Raw genomic sequence first — 18,309 nt, 5'->3', positions numbered from 1 at the left:
ATGGTCACCAGTAGGGGAGGAGTAGGCAGAGTGGAATTCTGAGAAAATGATGGGCTTATGGTATAAATCTCAGAGTTATAGACATGTAGATGATAAAAGATACAATCATACAGAACAGCTGATTCTCATCACCTCTAAGGTTTCTCATGTGATAGTTCTGGGATGAGGTTCATGCTGGCTCATATATGATCCTAGTATTACTAGTTTGAGGGCCATTCTATAATTAGCAATGAACAGAAAGTAAAAGAAAGAACAGAAATAAAAATGTGGCCTTTGGGAAGCAGTATAATAAAGCAAATCAAACTGCATTTGTTTGAGTCCACAAGTTAACAGTTAAGAGAAATGAGACCAAGGATATAAATTCCCTACAACTCACTTTCCCCATTTATAAAATAAGGATAGTAAATAATAGCACAAGATCATAGTGTTCCTTGAAAGCCTAAGAGACTGTTAATGAAAAAATACTTAGCAAGATGCAGAGTATACATTAGGAGTTATTTGAAAGCCAATCTTTCGGCATTTGAATATAAATTAGATGAGACTAAGGTGGCAAAAGCCAAAGAGCAAGAGAAAATTCCAAAATATGTGATAAGATAGAAGCCACTGAAAGGTTTTTTGGGAAGGCAGGAATTGTTAAAGAGTGTCAGATGCTTTTGAGAATTCCAACAAGATGAAAAAAAAAAAAAAAAATCAGTCTCCACTGGATTTAGAGTTAGCTGGTGACACAGAATAGGCCCTTTCAGCAAAGTAATGTGGAGAGCAATCACATGGTGTTTGTGAAGAATACAGCACAAAATTTAACACAAGATGAGGGCTCCAGTGACTGTATCTACTCTTACTATCATTGTGGTAGAAAGAAGTTTGTAAATGCATGTGTTTTTGCACAGGTAGAAGGAAATATATTCCTCTTTAGTATGCATTCTGCAGTTCCAAAATAAACTCATTCCTGTTGAACAAGCTATGTGCCATGCAGGTTTATTTAAGATGAAACCATTTTTAAAAGCAGTATTTTTAGCTGGAAGATGGCAAAATATCATACAAACTGTTAACAAGGGTCCCTTCTATATTTGCAGCAAGAATTGATGGCTGTGAGGTACATCAAGAGCTGTTAGTCCTCACAGCAGTCCCATGACTCAATTGAACATGAAAATTCCTTGCTCAATGTTCCCATTTCTCCCTTGCCAGGGAGTGAACAGTTGTTTAATCTCTGGCAGTGGAAAGAAAGCTGTTTTTGCCTGTGGTCAGCTGAGAAATGTTTTTGTTTTTGTTTTTGTTTTTCCCTTTCAAACATCACTGGGTTTTTATTCCAGTTTTTCATGGCCATTAAAATTTTTTTAAGTCAGGCTAATATTCCTATATGGTGCCGGAAAAAGGGCAAATTCATTAGGAAATTCTAATATATTGAAGCCCTTTCATTTACACTCTTGCCACAGAAGAGGGTGCTGGAGTCTGCAAACATATTTAAATGTCTTCAGACCTTCTAAGGTATTTTGCAAATCCTAAAAGCTTTTAAATGACATCACCAGATTCTTAACTTAGAGAATCGAATCGTAATGTCTTGAACTTAGTTGGGAAAGAAGAAAACTCTGAGGAATCTGACTTTTGTGAGCCAGGAGTGTTGAAGAATTTATTAAGATAGAGTCTTCTCTGTGCCTTGGCATTTTTCTTCCTTAGGTGATCTTCCTCTTCTGTGCCAATTGAATTGCATATATTCAGGACCCAGCTCCAATGCCAATCCTTTGGGATGCCTTCATAGATAACTATTGCCTGAATTAAGCTCTCCCTTTCTTTGGCTATCTACCATAATTATTATCTATAATAACCAATTTAGTACTCTTATTCCTGCAACAAACCATGGATTCCCACAGTGTTCAGCTTTGCGCTGGAGACTTAGAGAACCTCCAGAAGTAATATGCAGGTTCAACTCAGTACTTAAGGGGAAAACCAGTCATCGTTATATTCATTAGTAAATTAACTTTCATTGCAAAATCTGCAGGGATTTCTGTCTTCCAGCCGTACATTTTCTTCCCATTTTGCCTTTAATGAATTAACCACCACCATGTCCCACTGTGCGTTTAATTACTGTACTGATTGCTTACTATGTATGCTACATGGTGTGGAAAGAATACAGAAGTTAAAAACAAAGCACTCTCCCTGACCTCCCTGGGGAGAGAGACCAAAACCCATAAAAGAATAAGAAAACACATTAAACTACACATAACAAGTGCCAGATGAGTGGTCCAGATAATTGCACAAGTGGCCCCAAGTGATGGGGCACTATGCCTCAACCAGCGGACTTACTTCTCAGAGCTGAGCCCTTGACTGCTGATCATGGGGCTTGGAAAGCTCCTCCTTAGTGCCATCTCTGCTCATCTTACACCGCACAGCCCTCTACCCTTCATGTGCCCCTCTTTAAAAAATTCTATTTTTTTGTTCATTTTCCCTCATCCTCTATCTTTATCTTTCTGTCTTTATAAAAATCCATGTAATTTGCTTTTGAAACACTTCTCATATCCTAATCTCTAAATATGTATTCACTTCCCAGATTTTTTAAAGAGTTTTCTTTTCTGATGATAACAAAAAAAAAAAATGCACACTTTTCACCACAAATATTTAGAGAAAGGCTCTGAATAAGCAGATTGTCTTCCCATAGCATCTATTGTGAGGGAAGTGTGGAGGCCTGTTGTCCTCCCCAGGTACTCATGGTCCAATCAGATGGGATAGCCATACGCAGGTGCAGGTGAAAAGGGTGATGTCTACTGAGGCACTCTCTATGGTGAGGAAACATACGGAAGAGGCTTGAAAGACAAATGGGAATCCATGGCAGTATTGACTCACCTAGATCTTCATTCATACAGTTTTTGAAGGATATTAATAGCTCTATAACAAATTTACCTAAGTGTATGTATAAAATAGAAGTTTTATTAAGTAAATGGCAAAATGGTACCATGTATTATATACCCAACTTAATGTATTAGACTATCTTATAGAGTACAGTTTTAAAAAATATAAGCAGGTTCCCAAGTGTTAGATACATTCATAGTTCAGAGTTCTATATCTGATCGCTAAGATATCCCAAAGTTGTTTAGAGCTTACAACTTGGAGTTAGATCTTATTTATTTTTTTATTCCCACAATTGCCCCAGGTTTCCCCTTCAGATCAAAGCCTGCTCTGTTACCTTAGGGCAAAAAAAAAAAAAAAAGAAAAAAAAAGAATTGCATCTTATATTTAATATTCATCTTATTTCTATTATGTGCTACTTAATACTTTGTAATATCTTTTATATGTTAAAGAATTAAATGTTTGTGTGTGTAAATATTGGAGGTCATCACCCCAAATCATCACTGTCTCTTTGTTAGATTGTATTTTGTGGTAAGTAATAGAAGGTCTGGCCACCAGTGATTTAGATATAATATGCTTATTATTTATTTAACAAAAGTCTTAGTAGAATTGTGACTTCATTTACTGTGTCCATGTACACCTTTGGCATGATTCAAGAGCAAACTTTCATGTCATGATGAGTGTACCTTACCTTACCCAAAGTCTCTGATTTTAGGCACTCTATGGGGAAATGCTTAGGTGAATTCTAAGATTTCAAATTTATGAATATTTGCATTTTATTGATTTATAAGAAGACCAAATACAGCATACTGTCACTTTAATAACATGAAGCTATTCCAAAGGGTAATAATGATGTTTTCTTTGAAACCAGTCAAGGCATTCTAAGAGATAAGTATGTGTTTTAAATTAATTTCACGATTCTCTCAGCAATGGAAGTAGAAAATCTGAGCACATACTAAGCTGCATATCTCTTTGCTTTCCCACCCAGGTCTTGCAGAGCCATTTGTGTGGGTCTCTGATCCTCTGTAACATTCTGATAGATGGCAACTTGACGGGCAGTAACCACAGTAGACAGCCTTTGTCAGATGGAAATAATTGATTGTAATTGCTTTGCCATTGTATTGCCTTTGGAGTCTGTAGCTTGTTAAAACCACTGATTATAAAATAAGGATCTCACTTTTTATGCTGTAGGTTATGTTAATGAAAAGCCATTCTTAAAGGAATGATCAGTGAATATCAATAAACAGATAATAAGAAATTAGAGAAAAAGTTAACTAACTGATCATGAGTTAATATACTTCAGCAGTCAGAGCAGCAGTCAACTGTGTGGCATTTCATATTGAATATTTTGCTTGGATCTCTTGGATATTAAATATTTCCCACAGAAAGAGAGATTGATTCTGTGTGACTGTTTATCACACACTGCCTTGAATAATAGATCTTCACTGTACAGAAGATCTCTTGGAAAATGGAAAATGTGTCTGTTTGCAGAGCCTTTATTTTGTTTCAAAGTATTAACAGGCAGATATTTTGAAATGGAAAAAAAAAAAGTTCCCATTGTCACACCAAGAAAGAGGACACCAAAAAGTCAATTTTTTCCATGCTTACAATAAATGAGGAATGTGAGTTAAGTAAATCTGAAGGTATTGATTTTGAAATATGCATTAACATTAAACATGTACCAAAACAATAGCATGATTGTGAAGTTCTACCTAACTTTTTTCTTTAAGTGGTACAATAACAATTGGAAAAGTTGTAATGAGATCTTAAATGAGCCTATCTTTCTTTCATACCATTTAAATGGTTGGTGATGTTAAGAGTTCAGATTTATTGACAGTTTTTTACTGAGCACCGATTCTTATTAGGTTTTGACTTCTCAGGGAGTTCACAGACTAAAGGGATGGATAAACTTAGGAGCAAACTATTATGGCATTAAATGCATAATGGAAAGTGGGGTGTGGTGGGGAATGTGGTTAAGGGCCCTGGGTTAAATACTCAGCCCCGCCCCCATAAAACAAAGAGAGAGCATACAGGCAAAATTTGAGAAAGCCCATCTTTCTGTGCTCTACTAAGGATTTTGAAATTATCCCCATGACAATAACCACTGAGGAATATTTATTTCTTTAAAAATATATATTTATTTATGTATTCATTTATTGTGGTGTTGGGGATTGAACCTAGGGCTTCACAGAAACAAGTACCCATTCTACCACTGGCTATATCCCAGCCTCACTGAGGACTTTTAGATGTGGGAGAGACATGAGCAGGTTTCCTTTTAGGATGATTGCTTTCCCATCGGTTTGGAATGATAAGCAAGGGAGAATCTCACTGTGACCTCTAGTTAGTGAGCTGATTTCGTATGCCATGCTGGTGAACATTATAACCAATATAGAACTATAAAAAGGAAATTAAAGGAGCTTAAATGTTGAATAATTTATTCATCTTTGACTTTTTAAATACATATATTTTCTCTTGACTGTTAAAGTGGAATTGGTGTTAATACTTCAGATGCTGAAAATTCTATAACTAGAAAAATGTCTACATATGGTGATAAAGTCTGTATCCTATAGATAGTATGTATTTATGGGTAGTTTCATATTTATGGCAGATATAGATGTATAGCTTAATTTAAAAATGTAACTAATTATGATTTTAAAAATACATGTTTAAGAGAATGCTAAAAAATGACAATAATTTGGCCCTGTTAAATATTTACCAGAAACATTCTTCACATGTGATTATCTGTTTCAGAATTTGGAACATTTGCATTTTAATTACATAATAAAAGGAGAAAGTGAAAGAATAATTAGCTTAGCTATTAGCCAATTGTAGCTGTAGCTAAAAAAACTCAAAAGCTAACATGGGTTTTCACAGACAGTCACGATATACATTGATCAGATGTTTAATGACATTTGGCAACAATAAAACATAAGAGATATTGTTTCAATACTTCATTTGTTGAAACTAAAATTAATGAAAGTGGATTTGGGTGTTGACTCAGGATCAATCAACGTTTACTGTTAATGTGTCCTCAAAGGAGGCTTCTCTGGAGTGACTCCAATTGTTAAAACCCAGTGAAGAAACACAGTGATCTCATTAACCTCAGGCTATTGGCTCGGGAGACCTACTGGATTGGTGTCTAGGTGGATGCACATGTCCCTTGTGTAATATGAAGTAGAATTGCATAACCTACACACGCACCTTCATGTACTTTAAATCATATCCAGAATTAGTATAATACCAATTACAGTGTAAACGGTGTGTAAATAGATGTTACGCTGTATTGTTTAGGCAATACAACAAGATCATAAGTGTAGATATGTTCAGTACAGATACAGCTTTATCTTTCTGAATATTTTCCATCTGTGGTTGGTTGAATCCCAGGATGTGGAACTTGTGGATATAGAAGGCTAACTAGGACCACTGAGCACAGTAGGTTAACCAGCTCTGTTGCTCAGCACTGTTTAGTGTCAGTCCTGTCTCAAGACCCTTCCCTTGTACCCCGTGCACAGGCCTCAATGCACACATCTGGGCCAGTGACAGGAGCAGTTGGTGTTGGAATGCATGCTGACAGCATTTCCCTCTGTACTCTCCTTGACAGATACAACGACATATTCCACTGAGAGATCCGAGCACTTCAAACCCTGCCGAGACAAGGACCTGGCATACTGTCTCAACGATGGCGAGTGCTTTGTGATCGAAACCCTGACAGGATCCCATAAGCACTGTCGGTAAGCCATTGCGACTGCTGGTGTCAAGGGCAGGCCCTACTGAGGATGGAGGTGGAAGGTGCAAGTGAGCTTGGGAATATATAGCATCTGGGATGTATACAGTCCTACCATTTGAATGGAAATATTGAGTCTTAATATGGAAAGGCAAAGCAGATATCTCCTTAGCATTCAAGGGACAAATAAGGGAGAGTAGATGAGGTGTAAGTTTTAGCTAAACAAATCAGGGAACACTTAAGTTTATATCTGCCAATTTAAAGAAAATAATTTCTTTAGAAGCCTACATTTCTGGCATGGGACTTAGATTTGTCTCCTTGTACTCAGAAATAATCCTTTCTTGCAAATCTAAGGACCATGGCAAGAAAATCAAACAGCTCTTGTTAGGTCTGGAGTCTTGGTGTTTCATGTGAACCAAACCCCAGAGAATGTAACTGTGTCCAAAGAGGACTGCATTTTATTTTGATTCTGCTCTCCTTGATTAATTTCAGTACTTTTTTTTTAACACCTCTGATGATGAAACAATCTCCAGCAAGATGTTGTAAATGAAATCACAGTCCTGTTATAGTCTAGTAGACAACTACTTAAGGAAAATTCCCAGCAGAGATCAGAAAGGTGTTTAATTGGTTTTTAGAGACATAGGTTATGTAACAGCTAAAAATAAAAACAAGTGGAAATAGTTCTCTTGTAGAGACACTGCAGCTTTAAGGCTCAATAGAAGAATCAAATTAACATTCAAAAAATATTTCCCACCGAGCTTTTATTACCGACACTACCCTGGTAATTTGTTTTTCCTTGCAATTGTGTATGCTTCAGTGATCACATATATCCACACCCCTTTTCTTCTCTTTATTTACTCTTCTCATATGACACAGTTATTAAATTAATTATTCTGAATCGTGAAGCATGGAAAATTATGACTTTTCCCCCCTCTCTGTTGCTATTATAAACCTTTATTCCCATGTTGTTTCATTAACAGTGAAGAGAAATGCATCTTACAGTTAGAGTTTTAGAATGTGACAGCAAAACATCTGTGACTCCAAAAGTCAGATTCAGTCCATAGAGAGGACATGTTTCCACAGGGGGCAGCCAGCAGCATAAGTCTAGAAAAACTGATAAATGATAGTTGCACATCTCTGTAGAAGTTACCATATATCTCCCAGCATGGTGGTCTACACCTGGAATCCCAGTGACTCAAAAGCCTGAGGCAGGGGGATCACAAGTTTCAAGGTGAGCCTCAGCAAACTAGCAAGGCTCTAAGCTATTGAGCAAGACCCTGTTTCAAAATTTTAAATAAATAAATAATTAAATAAAACAAGGGTGAGTGTGTCTTGGTGGTTAAGCACCTGCTCCTGGTTCAATCCCTGGTACCAAAAAAAAAAAAAAAAAAAAAAAAGTTATCATATGTCAAATAGTACTGAGGTCTTTATTTCCATGCTTTTGACATGTGATTTTCCTGTGACTTTCCCAATGCCATCACATTTATTCCATTTGCAAATCCTTCACCCCAGTCCTATCCATTGTGAACTTGAGTTTGGGATAAAGGTGCATGGGGATTGGTCCTCCCCACACATCTCTTCTCTTGCCATATGTATTATATCCAACAGGACACAGGTAGGAAGTACACAAGTGATCTTTCCTCATAGGAAAATGAATGAGGTACGTTTTCAAAGCCTGATGTGGGTTCAAGGTCTTTTAGACATTTGGCTACATGTTAACCTTACCTTAGTCAACCTAGTGTGATCGTCATATGGAAGAGGGTGCTATCATGTGGATTTAGCTGGTGCCCCAGAGGTTCATGTGGAAGGTAACTAGGTCACGGAGGCTCCACCCACTTGGGGATTATTGCCCGCTCACAAGTGGTCTCCTTAGAGGGGTTTAGTTACCTCATCAGCAGACTGTTATAAAAAGAACAAGTTTGCCATCTCCACTGTCTCTTGCTTCCTTGTTCATACATGTGCCCTTCCACATGCAGCTGGTTCCTCCTGTTTCTTGCCATAATGTCATGCAGTCGGGGATCCTCACTGGGATGCTGTCACTGGGATGTCTGGGCCTTCCAGTCACCAGAATCATGACTCAAATTAACCTCTGTATTTCTTGAGTTACCCATAAACTCGGATATTGTGTTATAGCAATCCAAAATGGATGAAGGCAGTGGATAGTCACTTAAAGTTGGACTCCCAATCCATTGAAGGAAGGATGAATTAGAAGTATCAGCTAATGTAGCAATTTTCTTTAGTGATGTTCTTCTACAAGGAAGAATCAGATCAGGTCCCACCATAGTATGCAGGCTGATAAGATTCATCTTTTTCAAAGATGAATTTGTAGACAGGTACAAAACAATTCTTTTTTTCCCCTGACATACGGCTTTTCTAATTCTTTAGTTGATGGCTGTATTAACTTCCTAGGGCTTCTATAACCAAGTATCACATACTATGTAGCTTAAGAGCACAAATTGATTTTCTCACAGTTTTGGAGATTAGAAGTTTAAGATGAAGGTGCCAGCAGGGTTGGTTTCCCCTGAACTTTTCTTCTTTGCTTACAGATGGTCATCATCTTCCTGTGCCTTCTCTTTGTCCTCTGTTGATTTGTGTGTTCAAATTTGCTCCTCTTGTATGGGCACTGTTCAGACTGAGTTGAGTCCAACCTAATGAACATCTATTAACATAATTATCTTAGTAAAGATCTTTTCTCCAAATATGATCACATTCTGTGGTATTGAAGGTTAGCACTTCAATATATGACTTTTTTGCGAAACAATTCAGACTCATGATAGATCTTCAACACAGAAAAGGAATCCCTTGCTTTCGCGTAAATGCATGTACATGTCTAATTTTTGTAACACATACAAGTGGAGATAGATCTGTGGTTTAGCTGGAGCAATGTGCATGTGTAATAATTTTGATCTTCTGTCTTCATATTTCTTGCATATTTCAGTTCAGACAACTTGTTATTTAACATACAGTGACAAAATAGCTAATCGTGACAAAAGACAAGCTTAAGACAGGGTTGGAACTCAAGTAAGTTAATAGAGGCCTATAAATCTCCTACTAGTGTGTATGAATAAATCACATATCATACGTGCCTGCTATTCATCTCTCAGGCTTTGCTGTGAATAAAAGACATGCATTTGTTCCTACATCAGCCACTTCTAAAAATTCCAGCATAGTTATTAATAATGCGGCATTTTGTATAGCACTCTATTTAAGTAGTATGTTTCATTCATTCTTCTCCCATTTGAGAAATGTTTATTGAGGACCTCCTATCACTGAGAGAATGTTGAATAAATACATACAGAAATGAATTTAAGAATTAAATGGCAATGCACTTTGTAACATGTTTCAAGAAGTGAAATACTTCATCATTAGGAAATAACAAAAAGAAAACAAAGTGCTTTGAACTGACCAGCATGCTTTCGGTGGCATCATTATGACATATTAGTTACCAGATTGTGTCTCAAGCAAAATAAGACAACTTTTAGTATATCAGAGCAGCAGTACAAAGGCTTGCATGTTTATCTAATGTATAGTTTATTCTTCACATGTCACAAAGATTATAAATGAAAATCTGAGAAAAATTAACATGATGTTTTCTCACTTAAAAAAAATACATTCCTATGTTAAATTACATCAAATATGTTTCCATGTTGGGAAAAAATACCTTGTTCTGACACATTCCTTTTTCGTTGCCAGGGAGGAATAGTAGGAATAACAGGGCAGAGCTTCCAAACTATCTGTGATAGAGATCCTAAAATTACATGTTCAAAAAAGGGCAGTGTGAATTTCAGGAAAAAACAGTGTGTCGGGGTTAGGGGGTAAGGTTTTCCCTTTGTTATTGTCTCATATTATGAGCTTTTCAATTTTTTCGAAAAAGCACTTATATTTCTAATAATTAAATTAGAAAGCAAATTAATAAAAATTTAAAAGGAGTTCTAAGGTCATAGTCAGGCTCAGTGACATACGTCTGCAATCCCAGTGGCTCTGGACACTGAGGCAGTAGGATTACAAGTTCAAAGCCAGCCTCAGCAACTTAGTGAGGCCCTAAGGAACTCAGTGAGACTCTGTCTCTAAATAAAATATTTAGTTTTTAAAAAGACTGGGGATGTGGCTCAGTGGTAAAGTACTCCTGGGTTCAGTCCACAGTAAAAAAAATAAATAAATAAATAAATAAATAAACAGGGAAAATTGGAAATTGGTTCTTCTGAATAAAAATATATTATGAAGTCACATATTTTCCACATGCTAATTAATTAAAATGAATCTGGGAATACAGTGAGTCTTAGATCAAGGATAGATTCATAAACCAGAAGGAAAATGAGGAAATGAGGGACTGAGTATTTGATAAGGTTGCCTATCAGATAAACCAAACCCCAAGTGTATTTGACCTATCTATACAGAAGTTGTTCTCAATGGAGTCAGAAGGTAATGCAGTAAATAAATAAAACCTAAGGAAAATTAAAAAAATAAAATGACATTTATTTATGTCAGCAGCTGAAATAAACTTGGGAGCAAAAAGAAGTAATGGAAAGGGAAAATATGCAACATTGGCAGGACATTGTGTTTTGATCTGAACATTTGATACAACATTGCATTTTGATTTGTTTACATTAAATCAGAAACAAGATTATAAGCTGACCTATGAAAAAACTGAACAAGAGATATGGCAAAGAATTACTAACAAGAAATCACATAGAATACCTAGGGTAATACTAAAATAAAATCTGAATAGGGAAATGGCAAAAGGGAAGAATATATTCTTCCCCTAAAAAAGGAATACAGGTGACCCATAATATGAAAGATGCATAACCTCACAAAGGAATGCAAATCAGGGTTTGGGGTTTGGGTTTTGGAGGGTTAGGGGGATTTTTTTCTTTTTTTGCATGTGATATATTTATTGATTTAAAGTCAATTCTCAGTTTGCTGAGCGTGCAGTGAAACATCTCATGTTCTACTTGCAGGAGTATGCTTTGTTAAGCACTTTCTGAAGGCAATGTTTCCACATGTGTGAAAGTCTTTATATTGTTTCTAACAAGCTAGTCTACAGAAATGTATGTGAATTTATTTGTAGGGATGGTCTCTGTACATATATTTGTAATAGCAGAATGCTCAAAAGTCTGAATTTAAGTGTCTATATAAATTAGAATGTATCTGCATGTTGAGTTCTCAAAATATTTTAAGGACAATAAAATATTCATTATGTCATATTACATATGAAAGGATATAAACTTATGGAGTTGAACACACAATAGAGCCCTAATTCTGAAAGGGAACTAAATAAAAAGGTTAATAGTGTTTGTAACCATTTTCTTTTTTGAATGTTATGAATTTTCTAAGATCTTTACACATGTAATTCCTTTATGTGACACTTAGCTAAGACACTTGACTCCTGCTTCTAGTATTTTCATTAAGAAAGATAGTGTTCTTCTCTCTATTAAATCAAGGTCATTATAATCCATTATTATTAGATTGATGAAAGAACTTTTAATTAAGTGCTTTAATATTAAACTATTTCAAGTCTATTTGACTGCATCTACGTGTTCTTATTAATAGTTTATTGGTGATCTGTATAATAATTCTTATTGAAGTCATGTTTTGAAAACTGATAAAAATATATTTAGTAACAAATTAAGATAGGTAGAAAAGGAAACCATGTCACTAGAAACATCTTGAATCAAAACATTTGCACAAAACTAGATATGCTATAATCAATTTATTGTCATGCCATTGCTAGAAATTTTATAAACTTGAGAAATGGTACTACCTATATTTTTCTGGAGCAAAAGAGGTAGACATTATAAACTGAAAAGATGGTTAGGCATTTGGATGGGTCAAACGTGGTTTAAGGTAAGATTCAAGTTAAAAAGATGTGTCTCTTCTGAATTGAAGCTCATTAAATGTTTCACCAAACTTTCTACAAAAATGGATTTTTAAAACCTTGGAAATGATACCATTTGAGCTGAATTTGACCTGTAGTGATCATTTTGGAAATCTATCAAGCAATTCACTTGAAGAGACTTGAATCACTCGAAATATGGAACTGCTTGAAAAAGAAGAAAGCAGTCCAGTAGCAACCATTGTCCAAGGGGATAGTTTGGGAAAAGGTCTGATTGACTTGTATAGCAACGTGAGAAAATGCTAGTGGAAGTTGGAGAGTGGGGGCAGCAGGCGAAGAGGGAGGGGGGAGAGGCAGGTGAGGAGTTGCTACTCCATGCTATGTCTATTTCTCTCTAGTAGGTTTTGAAATAAAAACTTCCCTCTTCACGAGAATTGATTGAGAACGGTGTAACCACATCTCTATGATATAGTATAAAAAATTGCAGGACCATCCCAGTTAGTGCTTTGCTGTTTCACTTAGGAGGTGTATTAGCTCTTCCACACAGGAAGGGTCTCTTTTATCAAATGGTTCATCAGTAAGTGTTCTGAGAGCAGCAGCTCATGATTCCATGTGGCTGAGGTAGGTGAGAAGGAAAATGGAATTTTGGAGCATATCCCTGAACTCCATCAACAGGAAGGAATAGAGGATGGGATGTCTAGAAATCCAGGCTTAGTGGTTAAGTCCTTGCAGAATGGGGTTAATCATAAGGTGCAGTGCCTTAGAAGTACATCAAAGAAATGCTCAGAAGCGTGTCTGCCATGGCTGAAATATAATTTGAGTAATTTGCAGTATCCCTCTTTATAACAGGTGGACTACTGATTGCTCTTGACAAGAAGAAATGACCGAAGTATAATGATTCTTCTGTGTCAACATAATTTGTCACGATAGTCTCAGAAATTGAACAAACAGTACTGCACGAGGCATGTCCTTTTGTAATTCCATGACTACCTATAAGTGCTTTACCTTTAACTTCTTTATATATATCTTCAACTGATATGTTTAAAGGTTATCTAAATACCATGAAAAATACCAGAAAAACAAATCTAATAGAGTAAAAGCACAAACTATTTAGCTATGGGGGCTGAGATTTTACCTTCTTTTCATGTTTTCTGAGTTAAATGGCAGCTGTAGCTGAAGAAATGGTGTTTTGAAGTGGTCATCGGGCATGGGTTTGTTTCTGTTGTCTAAGAATTGACATAAATTTGTTATTTTTAAAAGATAGTTTCCTGATGTGAGTTGGAGTAGGAGGCTCAAGACAAATGTAGGCATTCAATGCCAAGAGAACTGAGTTTAAAGTTCTGTTGAACTTTCTACTGGATGTATGGCATTTCCTCAAGTCATTTAAGCAGAATCATCAGTCCTTTATTAAATAACATAAAATTTTAAAACATGTTAAATATCTACCCCAAATGGTAGATAAAAGAATGAAATGCAATTATATATAGAATGTATATATAATATGTATATGTATTGTGTCTGTGTATACATATAATATGTATTACATAAACATACACACATATATGTGCATATATATGCATACATGTATGTATATATGGGTATCATATCCTCATATGATACCTCTTTCCTCTTCCTTCCTTAGGCTTACACTGAAAGCTTTGAGTAAAAGCATGTTTGCAGGAATCAGAAATAAGCAATACATTGAAATGATATAATTTGCCTCATTTAATTAAGAGAAGATTCAGATTTTAAAGTGGGGAGGAAGCATAACAAAACTTCTTGTGCATATTCTGAGAGCTTAGACTTCCTACTGAAAAATTATCAATATTCTATTATTTCTTTCATACTGTTACCATTTCTTGATTTCCCCCAATTTTTTTCTTACTGAATCTCTGTTGCATTAAGAGGAAATAAATGATTTTTCTTTCCTACTTAATCAAATCAATGTAACTTGCCACAATTGTATTATTGACATAAAATGGGTGTTGATTTTTCAATTGTGTGAAACAATAAAATAGCCTGTTGGCTTATTTTTGGAGAAAAGTTATACTTTAATGCAAAAATATACACATGGAAAAATAATGATTTCACTTGTGGAAAATAGATGATTCAATAAAACAAATTATTTTCTTTTTTCTTCATTCTTTTTTAAAATAATTTCCTCAGAGTTTGGCTATTTGTACATTTTATTGTTATAATACATAGACACTAAAATCCTTAATACCATTAATAATTGAATTTACAAGTCCCTGCAGAAAATAATGACAGAAAACTTTTTGAATGTAGGATGTGTTAACATTGAATATCTGAAACGTGATGAGCGAGTATGTTTGATTTTTATTGAGGAAAAGCAGATTGTGGTAGTACATTGCTTTCTTTAAATAGTTTTTAGTTGCTACTTAAGGTTAAGATCAGGCTTGTCTTGATATAAATATTCAGCCTCAAGTAGCACACATGTTGCACACATGCATGCACACATGCATGCACACACACGCACACGGTCTTTTTTTTTTGTTTTTCTTTTTGCTATTGTGATGACTTAACTCTAAAATGGAGGTTATGATGATTTTTTTCTAGCAGTAACATTGAAATATTATGTATGTGAATGCCCATAGATAATTAGGAAATGCCATATAAATGCAACATATTATAACTATGCAAAGTTCAAAATGATTTAATTGATTTTTTTTTTTTTTTTTGTTTTTTTGGTCTGTCCCAACCCCTTTTAATGAAAAAACCATGTAAATCATTGATTGGAGTTTCGGTACAGTCAGTAGACACTGGGATTTAACTATCGCATATTCTGTCAAATTTTTAGTGTGACAGTTTCAGCAGATCTGCTATTTAACAGTGACATGAAAAGAATTATTAATTTGAAAAAAAATACATTTTTATTTCCTCAAAAATACTTTTTAAAAATGATAACTCTTTTCTTCTTTTGGTTTTCCTAATGATTCCTAGTTGGATTCAGTGCTCCATCACTTTCAGATTGACAAATTATACCTGTTTTCTGTGTCTCAGTTTTCTAATCCGTTAAGTGAATTAAATAATATTACTGCTTCATAGAATCATTGTGAAGGCTAAGTATAGTACAAGTGCCTGGTGTAGAATAAATACTGCATTCCAATTAAGTAGGGCTTAATAGATTAAGTTTTATATATATATATATATATTTTTTTTTTTTTTTTTTTTTAATTTTTATCTGCGCAGCCTTATTTACAGATCTGTTGACTTCTGTCAGGGAGTCCTGATGGATGCTCAGAGGCTTGTTCAGAGAGTTCAACATAGATTCACCGTTGGAGTTCAAGAAAACTGGCACTGATAAATTATTTTAAAACACAACAATACCAGAGCATGCACAAGAACGCTTCTCAGAATCAAGGGTCATTGTGGTTATTTTAGTAGTAAACTTGGAAGGAAGGTAGAGGAGACACTTTTTTATGAAGGGAATTCTCCCTTTTGACTATTCCTGTAGAACAGAATGTGAGGAAACCTCTCCTCATTGCCCAGGCTATTGTGCAGGCCATTCTTCAGACACATTTTCAGGGCTTCCTGGTTCTGCCTTTATAAGTACCCACTCCCTGCCTGGGGCCTTCCAGTTCTGCTAGGGTTGTATCAATCCCAAAGCTGAGACAAGAAGATGCAACAGGTTATGTGCCAGGTAAAATAATACAGGTTTTGTGGATTCTACCAAATATATTTTTTAAATTAAGAACATATCCATAAATATTTTTTTGGATAGAGATGATCTGTTGATACAGATGTAAACATTAACTAATGGCACCAAACTGCTCATGCAAATATTTTAATAAAACCTTCTCAAGAAAGGATAATGATAGACCAGGTATTCCTTGGAATCTCCCAGGTTGATGAGGGAATTGGCAATGTCCCGGGATCTCCCTGTTCCTTGTGCTCCCTAAAAGACTTGTTGCAGACTGTTTCAAGGCATCGGGCAGCAGTTCTATATTCCTGAGCCTGTGAATTTTTTTCTCCTGATTTAAGGACAATATCAGAGTTTTTATGCATATATCAAAATATCTTTGTGTATCTTTGTGTAATGAGTAGGCAGGTTGGGATCCCAGGGTTTACAGGTTAAGAACTTATCTCCTCAAAAGCCTCTGGTCCCGATACACTAAAATTCAAGCTGCTTGAAAATAAGACATTTAAACTCTGTTAAGATCTCTCTCTCTCTCTCTTTCTCTCTCTCTCTCCCTTCCTCCCTCCCTCTCCCTCTTTATATTCCTCAACATATTATAATCTGATTAACCATGTAGATTGTTACCTAATCCTCAAAACTTTTTTAGATACAATGGATAGTTTAAGTAATCTGTAAAATAAGCGTAAACCAAGAATGTGCTAAGTAGGACATATGGTTGCCCTAATTATAATTCAGATGAAACTGCAATTCGTAAAAAAGCAAGACCACCATATGCGATGTGTGTTTTCCTTAATATAAATTTCACACAAATGTACAACTTCTGTATTGTTAACCTTAGTTTTCAAAAATCAACTGATAATTACCTGAGTCACTAAATACTGGCAGGGTCTAGATGAAAAAGCAGAGCAGGGGCAAGCTAAAACCCTATGTCCCTCTGCTGTACTCCAGCTCTGTGGCAGTCCATGTCAACATCCACTTGGTGTTTTATTTATTGATCTGTGCACCTACCCATACTTTTAAAATAAGAAGACCGGGCCTTCTTTGTCCTATAGAAAAAGGCCAAACATATTTTCTCCAAAGTTTATTGTGGAGTGCCTATCTATTATACTCCTTATTTTTCAGGTTGTTTTATGAATATGTAGAAACTTTTCCTTGTAGAAGCATCTTGAAGCAAAATAAGCCCTATGCATGCATATGTGTACATACGTATACATATGTGGTCTATTAGCAGGTGTCTGACATCATGCAAGGCATTGAGGTTCAATGTCAAACTGGACAAAAAAGTTCCTTCTTGTGAAGAACTTTCTGTTAGAGCACAGAGAAGTCACCACAATCCAGTTGAGCAGGTACCATGATGGACAAGCACTGGCAGTCCCTGGGAAGCAAAACTCAGACTTGAAACACCAGAGTGATACTTTCCAGACTGGTAAATTGAAGAAAAATATCTTCATCAAGAATATTTACACACAAAATTCCTTGTGTGATTTTTAACAAATAAAAACTTAAGGAGAAAATTAAAAGAATAAATAAATAATGAAGTCATTGAACATGGTTTAGAATATCTTTCTTGGAGATATATGTGCTGTATATGAGTGATGTAGAATATAATGTTTTAGTCCTATTTAAACATGTGTGCTTAATTGGGCAGACACTTCACAGAAGAAGATATACAGGCAATTAACAAACACATGAAGTGCTCATCATCTCTAGTAATTAGAGAAATTCAAATAAAAACCACCCTGAAATTTCATCTAACTCCAATTAGAATGGCTATTATCAAGAATATAAGCAATAATAAGTGTTGGCATGGATGTGAGGAAAAAGGCACACTCATACATTGCATTCCTGGTGGAGTTGCAAATTGGCGCAGCCACTCTGGAAAACAGTATAGAGATTCCTCAAGAAACTTGGAATGGACCCACCATTTGACCCAGCTATCCCACTTCTCAGTTTGTACCCAAAGGTCCAAAAATCAACATACTACAATAAAGCAGCCACATCAATGTTCACAGTTGCTCAATTTACAATAGCTAGATTGTGGAACCAACTTAGATGCCCTTCAAATGATGCATGAATAAAGAAACTGTGGTATATAGACACAACGGAATATTATTCAGCCATAAAGAAGAATAAAATTATGGCATTTGCTGATAAATGGATGGACTTGGATAATATCATGCTAAGTGAAATAAGCCAAGCCCCAAAAATCAAAGACCCAGTGTTTTCTCTGATAAGTGGATGATTATATATAAT

At 35.5% G+C, this 18,309-nt stretch overlaps 1 protein-coding gene across 11 annotated transcripts in view; it reads left to right on the top strand.

Annotated features, from left to right (window-relative positions):
• The window catches only part of NRG3 (neuregulin 3), a 1,042,207-nt gene that overhangs the window by 430,853 nt on the left and 593,045 nt on the right, over window positions 1-18,309 (top strand). For all 11 annotated transcript variants that reach the window (XM_079136076.1, XM_079136071.1, XM_079136080.1 and 8 more), the window contains exon 2: window positions 6,443-6,572. In XM_079136076.1, the coding sequence (XP_078992202.1) occupies window positions 6,443-6,572 (130 nt within the window). The remainder of the gene's footprint in view (window positions 1-6,442; window positions 6,573-18,309) is intronic.

The sequence above is a fragment of the Sciurus vulgaris genome (assembly GCF_902686455.1).
Source record: "Sciurus vulgaris genome assembly, chromosome: 4".
Classification (NCBI taxonomy): domain Eukaryota; kingdom Metazoa; phylum Chordata; class Mammalia; order Rodentia; family Sciuridae; genus Sciurus; species Sciurus vulgaris.
The sequence above is the reverse complement of the archived record's forward strand: the minus strand, read 5'-3'. Positions and strand labels throughout refer to the sequence as shown.